Here is a 14,943-nt window from a genome sequence, read left to right on the forward strand (position 1 = left end):
TTACAAAACATCTGGAAATTTAAATGTCACTAAAATTTAGGACAAAATACTAAAACTTCTATCAATTTTTAATTAAGAATAAACTACCAATAGGTCCTCAAGAACTTGATTTCATATTTTTGCGCAATGACCATAAATAAAGAGGCCTTTGTTGACCTGCAAGAAAAATACCAGAAGGTAATCAAACTGCTCCTTAAAGACAGCAAATCTGATCCTGAAAATGAACCATACCTTTCCCAATACTCGGCAAGGCAAATCCTCATAGGAATGAAGGCTAATATAGAAAAACTCCTGCGAAGTCTTGAAGGGTCTGAAAACATTAAACTTACTGGTAATATCTCATACATAACTTGTATTCTTGTGAATTACTTAAGCTTTCAGCTATGCACGGGACAGTTTATTTGTATCTTGGCATGGTGGCGATTGATACAGAGGAAGGCTCCACTGGGGAAAAGCACTTGGAGAAATGTAGAGAGATTATTGAGAAGTTTGAGCATCTCCCTGAGGTTGTTTTGGTGGCCCTGAACATGTATAACCAGTTTGGGATTCTGTGGGCCCAACTAGAGCCAGAAAAATCCAAAACTTACCTCAATAAAGGTGCAAGCTTATACCAAAGTTTTAAAACATCAGGTAAAGTTCCCATTGACATCTCTGAGCTGTTTGAACCAAGTATTGAGACTTACAATGCAGAGGTTGCTCTCAGAAATATGGAAAAAATGTATACTCTCACATTATACTACTTGGCGCAAATATTTGGCAAACTCAATGAAAATTTTAAAAGTGCAATTTATTGCCACATCACTCTACAAAGACAACTGGAAATGGCTGATTATGACCCCATAGATTGGGCTTTGAATTCTGCTACATTGTCACAGTTTTTTATGGAGAAGTGTGGCTTCAAGCAAGCAAGACATCATCTGGCTGCCAGTTTATTTATCCTGGATAAATACAAAGCAGAGTTAGATGAGCAAGTAGACAAGGGGGAGGAATATGAGTCTAAACTGGAGACTTTTAATCACCGAAATGCAGATGTTGCACGCTGTTGGATAAAATATGGCATTTTCCTGCTTGGAAAGTCAAAAGAAAGGCTACTAGCCCACACTGAAGATATTGATGAAAAATGCAATTTAGTCTCTGATCTGTCACAAATGAATATATCTGATGATGCCAATGTGACTTCTGAAGACTTACAGAACTTGTCCTTTAATGGGATTGATATTACTTTATATGAAGAACAAATCAGCGATAAAATTATTTTACAATCATCAGATGCTAAAAAAGTTTTTCTCAAAACTTTGTACTATATCAAAGTTGCTCAAGAGTATTACAATTTAGAATCGCTGGCTTCGGATTACATTGAAATAGTTCAGGATCACAGTCAGTTGTATTTGAACTTATTGTTTTTTGAAGATGACCAAGACAACCAAGCAAAATTGCAGAAGCGAAGGATTGACTTACTAGAACATGTTATCAATAGTGTTAACCCTCAATACTATATGAGCTATTGTAGGTACATATGGTTTGAATTAGGACAGACTTATTCAGATATTATTGACATTAAATCTCAAAAACTGCGAGAGTCAAGTCAGAGACCTACACCGCAGGCTTTGACTAAAATAAATAGTTTAGTGAGTAAAAGTATAAAACATTTTGAGAGTTTGTTGGACTCGTTTAAAAGTAATGTGGCTGAGCGAGAGAAACTCCCTGAGGAAACAGAAAAGACCTTCTTGCAAGCTTACTTCCATGTTGCTGCTTTGCATGGCAGATTTATTTCGATGGATAAAAATACACAGTTAAACAATGTGGAACAGCAGTATGAGCATTACAAATATATCGCGGAATATTGCGAAAAACACACGGCGGCCCAGAAGCTTATACCAATGGAACTAGGCGTGTGTAAGGACATGGTTATGTTGCTACCAGTAAAAATTTTGCGGTTAAAGGAGTCCGCTGCAGCTTTTTAAAGAGTTTTTACTCAATATATATAGTTGTGTTTGCTAATTGTAACTATTGTATTGATAATATATTATGAAAAGGTAATGCAAGGGGTTTTTGAATTAGCCGCCTCATTCATATAGAGGGCGCTTTGACTAATGTGAGATTTTAATTATTGAGTTGGTTAGGCAACTGGTCATCTTGTGTTATAGTTTCCTTTCATTATCACTCTGTTACAAACAAGGACAGATAGGCTTTACATGTCAAATAAATGCATAAAAAATTGCGACTGCGCTCAGCTGCCATTTTGTTTTGTCAAGTCTCATTTCAACTTATTTCTTTTGCAAAGAGAGAGGGTACGTGAGACGAACCATTAGAGAAAATTTAACTATTACGAGTGAATTAAGAACAAATAAGGATTAATTACTTCGCGTATTGTTCATATACATCCTTAATAATTCTATTAAAAGCAGGTGAGTATTCGTTTTTTACGTTCAGTGCATTATTTACGAGCAAACATCAGATTTGTCCGCTGTGAGTTGCAGGCTAGTCGAAGAGACCCGCAGCCATTTTCTTTTTTTCTCCATCTAAAATTATTTTCCCTAAAATTCTAAGGCATCTTTGGAGTTTTTGCATTTTATTGCCCGTTCTAAATTAAGTTTCCACTTCCTCATTAATTTCCCTCTCATATCTTCAAATTTTCTCTCAACATTCTTGTACTAGCAAACCCATTCAGGTGACCTCGATAGTGTCAATCTATTTTTGTTCCCTTCCAGAAGTACAATTGGTTCCTGGAGGATCCTGTTCGTGCAACATATTGTAGAAGAGAGATTTGGGTTTTATAAACCCTATTTTTGTGTCTGCATTCAACTTTATAGAGGACTTCGAAAATATGATAACGGACAGAATTTCACTGAACCATCTGACAATGAACAGTAAATTGTAAGTATAAAGTAAAACATCCTTAGCAGAACTTTATGGTTCTTCTTAGCAATGGGTACCTTTATGTTAATAAGAATAAAATAACATTCCACAGGGTGTTTGAGTTTTTTATAATTGTAGCAGTAAACCTCATGTTCTACACCTAATAACAGGGCTACTTTGCTATATAAACTACATATTTTAAAAACTACATTTTTTCCCCTTCAAAATGACTATAACATGTTAGAATGAGGATAAAGTGAAGATATTTTTTTTACAAAAAGAACTTTTTATACATTAGTTTGACAACAATGATTTTCATTGACTGCCATAGGGCTATGGGTAGGTATTTCAATCATTTGTTAGCTCAAGAATAATATAAGATTACAGATACCTTTGCTTGGTCCTGATGCAGCTAGTAGAAAATGTTATTAGTATATTTCTTTTCCCATTAAAAAGCAGTCTAAGATTGTGGTCAGGTGATTTGTGATTCAATGCCAAATTATTAATGTACTGTGAGGCTTAATAGCTAATAAGTTTTCATAAGAACCAAGGGAAAGAAAAAAAACTGGAAATTAGCTTTCAGTTAAAATTAACAGAACATTAATAATTTGTTTTTAATTAGTTTAGATATCTGTACAAAACTAATAACAGCAACAAACAAGATCTTAAGTATTTTGGCAGGGCATAGAACAAATCATTTTAAAGCAAAATGCGAATATCAAGGACCACTTTAATGTATATATGCACTAATGCTTAATTTTGCTACCTATGAATGGTGTCAATAAATATATAATCTAAAATTGTCTATTTTGTTTAGAATTAATACAATGGTACATCCAAAACATATCTATTTATAAAACTTTTGATAAGAAATACTTCTAGCGTTTTTGGCTTAATGAGATCGCTGCCTAAATCATTAGTGATGTCAAAGATTAGACTTTGGCAAACCGCACGCGAATTTTGAACGATCAACTTTTGACTGAGCAAAAAATCCAACATCATCTGGTATTGTCAGTAAAGAGAAATTCACGATTGAAATCTACGCGCGCCACATCCTTTTGTAAAAATTTTTCAATTTATTGAGAGGGTTTGAAACTAATTTCAAAGCAGTTTGTCCGTAATAGTGATCTCAGCTTTTGCTTGTCAAATATTGAGGATACACTTAATCCCAAATGTATTTGTATAAGATGGATATAACTTTGTTAGAGACATATTTTAGGGTTTTCTGCATACTATTCATATGCGAAAAACTTAGTCTCAATTGTCAATGTATTTTTTTGATATGGCGGACAAAAAACCTTCCCCTTTGTAGTAAATTTCTGACCTTAAAAAAATTATTTCATGATAATATCATTAATTTTCGATTTTTGCAGAGATGTTGACCCTAAAAACCAAGACAACAAAGTCGACACAAATCTAGATGACCTAGGGTGGAAATCCAAACTAAAAATCCCTCCAAAGGACGGCAGGATACAGACCAGTGTAAGTTTACGTCTTACATTTCTATTTACACTATATTTGTATAATTTATCTCAAACCGCTTTAAAACTAATTTGGGCTGGTCTAATTATTATTACTTTATATAGAATTGGAATTAAGTTCAGGTAGATTGATGTAAAGTAAAATTAGCATAACCAATGGTGTTGGTTTCTATGATGAACTACTTGGATTCCCCTTCATTTTGCACGTAAATGATAATCTCCTTCCTGATATTGTTACTGTAGTTCTCTGATTCCTAACTGTTTCTTAGTGTTGATTACTAATTTTGTTCTTTACCAGGATGTGACTGACACTAGAGGCAATGAGTTTGAAGAATATTGCTTAAAAAGAGAATTATTGATGGGTATTTTCGAGAAAGGGTGGGAGAAACCGTCCCCGATTCAAGAGGCGGCCATCCCAATTGCACTGTCGGGAAAGGATATCCTTGCCAGGGCGAAAAATGGAACAGGTAGAGTTCCCTGTCTTGCTACATCAATCCACAGATCTGTATTTTCATTGCTTTCTTTAGGTAAAACTGGTGCCTACTCAATACCAGTACTGGAGCAAATCGATCCATTAAACGACTATATACAGGCTTTGATAATCGTCCCCACAAGAGAGCTCGCGCTTCAGACGTCACAAATCTGCATCGAACTTGCCAAGCACTTACAGGTAAAAACTTAAAACACGCTTCAGATAGAGAGCAGCATATAAGTAGACCTGGCGGATAATTGCCATGATCAGCTGGGGGGACAAATATGCTAAACAAATAACTTGGTTTCCGTTCTTTTTTTTGAAATTAAAACAAATAATTTCAAAAAAGTGGAAACCATATACATTTGAAATCAACCACAGTGGTTATCTTCAGATATTTCGACGTTTTAATACCGATATGGTTCAGAAAAATTAAATTTTCATATACAAAATTTTTAAATTGTTCAGTTGTTGACTTTATTTAATTACCCGAATTACAGCTCCGCATTATGGTCACGACAGGCGGTACTAACTTGCGAGACGACATCATGAGGATTTATCAGAAAGTACAAGTAATCATAGCGACCCCCGGCCGTATTTTGGATCTCATGGAAAAAGGTGGGATTGTTTCAGTTTTACAGAATTCCTAATCATATTAAAATAACTTTAGGAGTGGCACAAATGGACCACTGCAGAATCTTAGTATTAGACGAAGCCGACAAGCTTCTTTCACAAGACTTTAAGGGTATGCTAGATACTGTGATCAGAAACTTGCCTTCAAAAAGGCAAATCCTCCTCTTTTCCGCCACGTTTCCCCTCACGGTGGAACAATTCATGAGGAAGCACCTGAAGGAACCCTACGAAATCAATCTGATGGAGGAGCTGACATTGAAGGGGGTCACGCAGTACTATGCGTTTGTGCAAGAACGTCAGAAAGTCCATTGTTTGAATACTCTCTTTTCTAAGGTGAATTTTGATTATATCACCAAAAACAAGATGTATATGATTCGAATTTTTAGTTACAAATCAACCAAAGTATTATTTTCTGCAACTCAACGCAAAGGGTCGAGCTCCTGGCCAAGAAAATTACGGAGTTGGGTTATTGTTGTTACTACATACACGCGAAGATGGCACAGGCGCATCGAAACAGAGTGTTTCATGACTTTAGATCGGGACTGTGTCGAAATCTAGTCTGTTCGGATCTGTTCACCAGAGGTAACTTTTAAACACGGAATTGTCTGTCAGAAATTTTATATTTTCATTTTTAGGTATCGACGTTCAAGCCGTAAACGTCGTCATCAACTTTGATTTCCCAAAGATGGCCGAAACCTATTTACATCGCATCGGCCGATCGGGACGTTTCGGCCACTTGGGTATCGCCATCAATTTAATTACGTATGATGATAGATTTTCGTTGCATCGCATTGAACAAGAACTGGGAACTGAAATCAAGCCAATTCCGAAGGTGATTGATCCGAAGTTGTACGTGGCCAAACCCGGTGAAGAGCTAGAGGAAAGCGATAAGTAACGGAGGCAAAGAAGATACCTCAACTTTGTAAATAGAAAAACGTAATTGTGGGCGATTCGGAGAGGACTCTCTAACGCTAGGTGTTGCAGAGATTTCGTTTAGGTTGACCAACGTCAATCAACATTGTGTGAGTGTAACGCGTATGTATGATTAATTTGAAATCGCGGAAGAAACAGGACATAATTTAATTTTTATATACAGAATTTGCGATTGATTTTTTTAACGGGAGTTATTTATTAAGTGGACTATGACTATTAAGTGAAAATCGAAGTAATCGACAAGCGGTTCGGTGCTGAACGTCGGTTGGTAACTTATCAGGCACAAGAGAGATTCGGATGGGCTGAGCCCTCGAAACTTCCTTCCTAGTATTCATCTAAACGTAGTCTGTGATAAATAATTTCATTCGTCGTTTTTCGTACTTCAATGTTGTGGGTGGCCAAAATTTGGAAGACAATCAAATAAGAGTTTTAAATTAGCTCTAAAAATTACATTAATGTCGTCCAAATGCAGGTGCCCAAGAACGCCACCGAAGGAAGGTTGGGGAGTTACTTTTAGGAGGGACGCTCAGTTACCCAGCGCCGCACCTAAACTCGTCTCAAATCCCGCTTTAGCCTCATAAATTACCCTCTTGAGCGTTAAGTTTTCGCCGAGTTGTTTTTGGGTTAATTTAACAACGCTGGCAGAACCTCCATTAACTCGAAAACAGTCGGTGAGACAATTGTCGTTTTCGCGCAGTGGATCGAGGCAAAACGGACATTATACGTGACTTTTTGTTGGGGAGAAAACGGACTCCGAAAAGTGATCAATATGTGATTAATTGGTGGAGATGGTTTTATACTATCATCGCTTAAAAGGAGGTTTTTGCTAGTCCTTGGAATCTCGCTCGAGAGGTTTGAGTATCGAGGACACGTGGTTGCCTTATTTCGAAGAGGATTTTCAAAATTATTTGTGGCAACCACCGACTGATTATAAATTTTTCTTCTTAAAATGAGATTATCATATATTTTTTTTGTTTTTGGGGGGTTATATCAATCTCCAACAGTGCCAACTTAACCTGAAGAGCTTGAATATGTAAAGGCCAAGCCTTATTTTTATTATGACACAGACAGCGGATTTTGGTACAATTGGAGGTTATTTTAGAGAGCTTATCAGTCTGACTTTTAAACATCAGACTTTTTGAAGAGCTTTGAAACTTTTACAAAATTATCATTTCATTGGATAAACTGAATTTTGATCAGCTCAGATTTGCATGTCTGCTCAAGACTTTAAATCAGTACTTCCATTACAATTTTTCAAAGCAGAGCATATTTATTTTGGGTAACAAGTTTTGGCGAGGCGTGCAATGCAGAAAAGGTGTATTTTGTTATAAAAAAAGTTAAAAAAAAATCGTGAAGGGTCTTTATTGGTTCCTACTTGCAAAATCTTACTCGTAGTGTTTTTCATTTTATGCGATAAGAGCTTGCACTGACATTTTCAATTCTATTCAAAAGGTGTTCTAGTGAAGTTCAAACGTAATACATATTATTCTGCATTTTTTCTATGTATACATCAATCTTGAAGTTGTGTGAACTGATTTCGCACTCGGTGCATTTCAAAATTTCAATGGAAAACGCTATCAGGTACGTTCCATCTTTCTATGACACAATTTTACTGAAGTATTTTTTTGCATTTTTCATTTTTCTTTATCAATTATTTATTATAATTACAGGAATGTTCAGCTTTAAATAAAATTCCAACCCTTCACACTACCTGGAAGTTTCATTTATTATTAAGTGATATGTGTATTAAAGATGATAATGACATCCTATTCACAGATCCTTTGTACTCTACGTTTAGGACAGAAATTGAAGATTGAAGTTACAACTCGACCAATTCAATTGGTCACAGTTCGAAAACTCAACTCAATGGTTAAGACGACAAATTTTGATAGCGTTTCACAAATTTTACGTATTCACATTTCATATACTTTAGTTTTAATAATTTTCATTTTTATGATAATTACTTTTTGGGCTCTGAAGAAAATGTTTGGTCACCAAAACGTTAAGAGTTTCCGTTCTTCCTTGAATCCTTGATAAAGAACGAACGGTATACTTAATTTGTTTTAATTGAAAATAGTATGCAATTTACTAATTTTTGTGTGTAAAGCCTTATTCCCAAATAAAATGAAAAAAGTAAACTGTCGCATAACAATGTTGAATAACACATTTGTTTTACAACATCGTTATAAAGCTTAATTTATCGTCGTCCCTAACCTGGGTTCAAGTTACTGTACTCTACGTTTAATTTGAAAATTGTACCTTTGCCAATGTTTTTAGCCTGGCCTAGAGATCTTCGATACAACGCGCAAATAATTTACACTTGATTGTTTATAACCGTTATCGCCTTCCAAAATCACCTTCAGCAAAAATGTCGAAATAATCCCTTGCGCACTAACGAGACACAAAACTTTGTTTTTATTTTATTTTAAAAACTTTTGTTGAGGTTTTGCTAAGATCTGAGCTATTTTTTTTATAGCTGAAGTCTGGTTAAACGTAGAAGCATATTTGGAGGCCGACAAAGCAATTTAAGTCTTTAGAAAGAACAAGAGTTTCAGTCTCGGAGAGGTTTTTGTAGAATAACTATTACTGTTTTTGCAACTCTCTTATTATTATTCAATGTACGAAACTCATTATTTACTTTTCTTCAACTAAATTACGAAATTTATTTAAATGAGTACATTTTTATTCCTGCTTTAAATATAATCCCACATACTATTAAACTCATTTCTATCAATTGTAAATAACGTTTAAAAAATTTAATATCACATTTGGAATTCTCTGGAATAGCATTCCTTCACTGACCATTGAGATATTCAGAATTGAAGTGACCAAATTGATTCCAATTATACGATTGTTGCTTGTGTTACTTATAATGCAAAATTCACTAAAAATTTGTTTAATTCTTTCTGTTTTGTAGGTCTTATAATGAATACAGTCCTGATCCCTCTTAGATTAAATCTATTCAACCGCCCAGGAAGTCTGAAAATTCGGAGCTGATTGCAATGATTTGTATTCAGGTTGTAATTTAAGCAAAAGATTTTTCGACGACAAAAATATACCATGTGAATTGTTGGTCGGCTATACTTTTACAACTTTGAGAAACAACTGCTGTGAATCGGACAATTGAAGCATATGAGGAGATTGTAACAACATAACTAATTGATCAGGAGAAAAAGGGAGGACAAAAGTAAAACATTTGTTCATAAAATCACTCAAGCTCATTTTTATAGTTTAATTCTGTACACAAAATCTTTCTTTTTAACAGACAAATACACAAGTGGATCAAAGATTGCTAAATGTAAAACTAAAATAAGTACTTATACATTACGTTTAAATGCAAATAAATTGTGGCTTTAATATCATCTGTACTCATCTTGAGGAATGTTTATTTATGAAGCCATTTAAACTTTTCTAATGCGAGAATAAATCATTTTGTCTCGGTTAAAAGGTACCTACTGATAAGATTTATAAGTCCGCGACCTTCGCCGGTGTTTCACAGTGCAAAAGAGCAGCATTGATGAAATTAGCCCGAACAGCTGCAAAAAGGCAACACTGTCATGTTTTCCTTGAGGTTTTGGTTCAATTTACCTGAACAAATGCCACAATTAATCCAACCAATCCCACTACAAGCAGACGTTCCTTGAACCACTTGTAAATCCCCTCATAGCAACCCGGCTTCTCTTTGTAGTTACTATCCATGTGGCCGCACCCAACGCTATAATCCCCAGCAAAGCAGCACGTGTCAGGAACCCATCTCTTATCCGGCCATGCGTCGATCATGTGCCAATCCATGTAATTCAGCACTCCACAACATTTAAACTGAAATTATTGTGTCAATTTTTCCAGAAAAAGTTCATAATGTGGGTTTATTCACTGTTGTTTGTATTTCATCCCAGACGTCTACCAAGTTGTTTGGGTTTTGAGTCATATTGTAATGATGCCTCAGTCCGTCTTGCAGCTTTTCCGTAAAGGTGTGTTTGATGTTGTCTCTATACACGAATGCTAAAGATCCCAGCACGAATTCTGCCACGAACATCATCACAACCAGGCTGAAATACTGCGCAGAAGATTTTTCTTGACAATGGTGAATGAAAACGAAGTAGTATTACAGTAAAGTTTATTTTCAGGCTTGTTTATAGTGTTTACGTATATTTCCTCACGTGCTCTTTGTTTATACCACCAAAATTCTCCAACGAAATTTAATGTACTTCAAGTGCGAAAGAATCAGAGGCTTAAAATAGCCGCAACATTGAGTTTAAGGAGATTTTTAATAACTTTAAAGTGTGTTGACCCCACTCTATAGCACTCACAGTGATTAACATGCATCTGCTCTGGAGCCATGATCCGCAGCAGGCAAAGAAGGAAAGAATGATTGTGACTGCGCCCACAACTATAGCTACAGCGTCAGCGCTTAGTAGCGCGTACTGAGGCAGCAAGTTTGCGTAGCCCTCGTAGCTCACCCGTAGCCAGATCCCTATGCCCAGGAGAGCGCATCCCGTCAACTGGAACGTAATAATTGCTAAAATCACGATAAAATTTCCCACGTTGCTGATGCAATTCAGTGAAAATAATATTTGCAAATTTAATACCTCCCTGTTGCAGACAACTAGTCAGATGACTGTAGTCAATCACTGTAACAATAGTTCGTTACATAAAAAGGCTAATTAGCGCTTTATTTGTAATTGGTGGAGTGTAGTGATTAGTACTGGGAGATGGAATAATTATGGTTTATGCAGTAGCAGTTAGTTCCAAATGTTGTGCAGATGATATATAACTAAATACGGTTGCATGATTGTTAAATAAATTTGCTGTTATCATTATTGTGAAAATACTCACCCAAAATAGAACGTTTACGAAGCAAAATACGGTCCGTATGCACGTATAGCCACTGCTAGACATTTTACGCCAAGCCTGTTAAAATTATGGAATTTAAATGTTTTTTCCGAGTACATGCGAATATAATAAAAATAAATAAATAAATAAAAAAAATACATATTGAAAAAATAATAAATAATCATATATTATTTATATTTGCAAAATTCCTATCTTTCGTTTTTGACCTTTTTAACCGTTGAAATCTCGTAGATTAAGCTGCTTTTGAATACTTAGTAAGACGCTAAAAATATGGCATGAAGCAAAAGGAAATCGACAAAGATGAATTGTCGGATCGTGGGAATTAGTGTCGTTTTAAGTATCGTCACGTATTTTCTTATTTAATTTATTAATTACATACGAAGAGCCGCTGTAAGACTGCAAAGAGAAACCGCTAGTGGGCTGCGATAGGAAGCTAAGTTGTCCCTATTAGTAGTTATTTCCGAAAAACTTATAGGAAAAGGTTGAGAGAATAGAAAGTACTACAACTTTTTTCCTCGGCTAATTAAATCGGTATAGGTACAAGAACAATAAACTAGTCCAACAGTTACAAGAGTGCCAACAACCAATTCGCACACAGAAACCTACTTTTTAAATTTCATTCGAGCCGCGATGGTCATTTCTTCGCGCAAATCGGTCAAACCCATGTCCAGTTATAGTTGACGAACGTGTGATGGACTTTTTGTGTTTTGACTTTATCGAGGTTACACATTAATAGAAAACCTTTTAAGCGCTCAAATAATCGCGGCAATACGCACGCAAAATTCCCGACATTGATATTAAATATTTTGGCAAATGATTGAAAAACTTGTTTAATTTCATGAGAACGTGTTAATACAATACATCAAAGAAGATTTATACAGTCTGCAAAATATTTCTTCGATATGTCATCTCGTCGAAAAGTTTGAAAATTTGTTTATTATTAGGTCGTGTAGTATGAAATGAGTAGAATTGAATTGAAACTTTAGTCATTTTTTTTTCATATGAAATGTTTTTACTGTCAATCGAAATATGCACCACCATTATCAATACACTTCTGCCATTTAACGGGAAGTTCATTGATTCCCCTGCTGTAAAAGCCTGCAGGCCGGGAGTCGATAAACTCTTGGAAGGCAGCTTTGACAGCCTCGTCGGAGTTGAATGTTTTCCCTACCAAGAAGTTATCCAAATTTTGAAAGAAGTGGTAATCAGTGGGTGCTAAGTCGGGTGAATACGGTGGATGACGAAGAGTTTCCAATTCCAACTCCTGTAGCTTAGCCAAGGTGACTTGTGCGGTGTGTGGCCGAGCGTTGTCATGCAACAATAGCGGTGCACTTCGATTGACTAATCTTGGCTACTTAACCGTCAGTTGGCTCATCATTTCGGTCAGTTATCGGCAGTAGACATCAGCCGTAATCGATTCACCAGGTTTCATGAAGCTGCGATGGATGACACCTGCGTTGGACCACCAAACGGACACCATAAGCTTCTTTTGATGAAGATTTTTTTTTCGCACAATGTTTTGGTGGTTCATCTTGATCCAACCACTGCGATGAACGTCTGGTATTGTCATATAGGATCCATTTCTCATCACAAGTAACAATCCGATTCAAAAATGGATCGTTATTATACCGGCACAACAAAGAAGCACAAGCTTCGAGACGTTGTTCTTTCTGTATGTCGCTCAACTCATGCGGTACCCACTTGTCCAGCTTTTTCACCTTACCAATTTCAACCAAATGAGTCAGTATTGTTTTTTTGGTTACACTGAATATTAACGATAATTCGCTTGCACTTTGACGTGGATTCGCTTCCACCACGGCTTTCAGATAATCGTTATCCACTTGAGTTTCAGGTCGTCCACGTGGTTCATTTGTTAGGTCAAAATTGCCAGAACGAAATTTCATGAACCAACGAGATACTGTTTGCTGTGAAGTGACTTCAGTACCAAACACATCATTAATATTGCGAGCCGTCTGAGCTGTTGTGGTTCCACGGTGGAACTCATATTTCATTAACACACGAATTTCACTATTTTGCATGGCTGCACAAAAATTTTTATAAAAATAAAAGTTTTCAATAATTTTTAACACTTTAAACTCTGATCGAAAGAGGAAGAATGTGCCTTTTCCACATAAAAAAGTCAAGTCCAAATATAGATTTAGAGTGAAGTTATTCGCAGTTGAATGTGGCATTTCGAGAATCTACTCATTTCATACTACACGACCTAATATATTAAGGAAAAATGTGATACTTGGCAACGTCGCGTTGCTGTTTTGTTTCGCAGTCAACAGGGACAGCATAGAGCTGTCAGCGCCTTTCACTTGGCTGCGATGTTGTCGCGTGCAGCAAAAAGTAAATTTATTTATCAGAAATTAGTAGAATGTTTTTGACCAGAGATTCAGGTGCGACAAAAGTAAATCTTGGCATTTCCATGATTGATCGCGAGTGGTTTCAATCTACTGGCATTTGCAGTAATGATCACCTGCATTGAAATGGATACAAAATGGAGAAATTTACAAATATGTCGAACCAACACATGAATAAACGAACCCTCTTTTCTATTGTCCAGTATCGCAACAATGACCATTGTATTCAGGAGAAAATGGACATTCCGGCGAGTTCTTTATAATAATGAGACTGCACCTAACGTATTTCCGCAAGACTGCAATAAAAAATGCCTTCGAACCCGTGATGAGGGGGCTGTAGAGGCCAAATATTTGTTTAACGTGATATTGAAATATTAAACGTTTGCAAAATGGGTGATAATTTCAATATTTACGTCGCAAGTAATAATGGGTTGCGGTTAGCAATGTCGGGCGCGCGGAAAGTTGCGCTTAATAATGTCAAGTCAAAAATAACATTGGATGATATAAGCTGGCATTTTAGCACCACGAGATGTGGTCATTGGTCAGTAAACCCCACGTAACCAGTTTTGGAGCCTCATGAAATGGGTACCTAGTCCATGCGTCATAATTCAAGGTTGCGTGGGCTTTTTAATGAACTCTTCGAGCAGGTGATCAGAATAATGGAGAATCTTTAAATTCGTTTAGGTCCCCAATCGTTAGCTTACCAGAATCTAAACTTATTCCTACGTTAAGGTCCGTTAGCTGAACGCATTTCGGTCCAAGTCTAAACAACACACATGTTAACGGAGCTGATTTCCTCACGTTTTCAGCAACTGGAAAACGTTGATTAGATTTGTTCTTGCCGTGTCGAACAAATAAACATTTCGCCTATTGAACAGATCGTTAAAAATAGTCAGAAGATCGTAAACTATACACTTTTAGAAGGTCAGGATCGGACTACAGTACGGTAGCGCGGTTGCTGTCGATTTGAATATACCTCATATCTCCATGCTTCGGTGATGTCCTACTCGTTTGTTGGTAAGCGATGATTTCTTTAGTCAGGGAGCAGAAACGAGCGAATAGCAAAGAGATTTGAGAAGATGTTAGCGCACTTACGCCTGCAATGGTGCCAGCAACGGTTGCTCTTTTTCCTTTGAGTTTTGATCGTATTAGAGGCCAGAGATAGATGATACTTAAGTAAATCTGCGACAACTCAGGCTCTCTTACTAATAGGAAATCTCGTGGTTTAGCTGAACATGCTCACGGGAACACGATACTGCATGGACCTAACGGTTAAAGAAGCTGAAGATCTTTGTATTGTGCATACCCAGCATCCGCCGGTCTATGTGTAGGTACCAATACGCGC

At 36.4% G+C, this 14,943-nt stretch overlaps 4 protein-coding genes across 4 annotated transcripts in view; 2 read left to right on the forward strand and 2 right to left on the reverse strand.

The window, feature by feature from the left end:
* LOC136412969 (uncharacterized) overlaps positions 1-14,943 on the reverse strand; it is a 28,356-nt gene that overhangs the window by 11,033 nt on the left and 2,380 nt on the right. The gene's annotated exons all lie outside the window — the stretch shown is intronic.
* LOC136413220 (KIF-binding protein) lies at positions 49-2,040 on the forward strand. Its single transcript, XM_066396629.1, has 2 exons — positions 49-331; positions 382-2,040. The coding sequence occupies exons 1-2, from the start codon at positions 127-129 to the stop codon at positions 1,962-1,964; spliced, it is 1,788 nt and encodes a 595-aa protein (XP_066252726.1). The 5' UTR covers positions 49-126; the 3' UTR covers positions 1,965-2,040.
* Positions 2,266-8,088, forward strand: me31B (ATP-dependent RNA helicase me31b). The gene is made up of 9 exons (XM_066396630.1): positions 2,266-2,408; positions 2,712-2,877; positions 4,233-4,341; positions 4,639-4,807; positions 4,868-5,010; positions 5,313-5,430; positions 5,483-5,778; positions 5,832-6,027; positions 6,081-8,088. Exons 2-9 carry the CDS (start codon positions 2,828-2,830, stop codon positions 6,338-6,340), a joined length of 1,341 nt encoding a protein of 446 aa, XP_066252727.1. The 5' UTR covers positions 2,266-2,408; positions 2,712-2,827; the 3' UTR covers positions 6,341-8,088.
* Tsp5D (Tetraspanin 5D) lies at positions 9,597-14,630 on the reverse strand. The gene is made up of 6 exons (XM_066396631.1): positions 14,303-14,630; positions 11,215-11,289; positions 10,689-10,880; positions 10,253-10,435; positions 9,967-10,197; positions 9,597-9,914 (listed from the first exon to the last, which is right to left on the reverse strand). Exons 2-6 carry the CDS (start codon positions 11,275-11,277, stop codon positions 9,831-9,833), a joined length of 753 nt encoding a protein of 250 aa, XP_066252728.1. The 5' UTR covers positions 11,278-11,289; positions 14,303-14,630; the 3' UTR covers positions 9,597-9,830.

This window comes from Euwallacea similis, chromosome 13 (assembly GCF_039881205.1).
Source record: "Euwallacea similis isolate ESF13 chromosome 13, ESF131.1, whole genome shotgun sequence".
NCBI lineage: Eukaryota > Metazoa > Arthropoda > Insecta > Coleoptera > Curculionidae > Euwallacea > Euwallacea similis.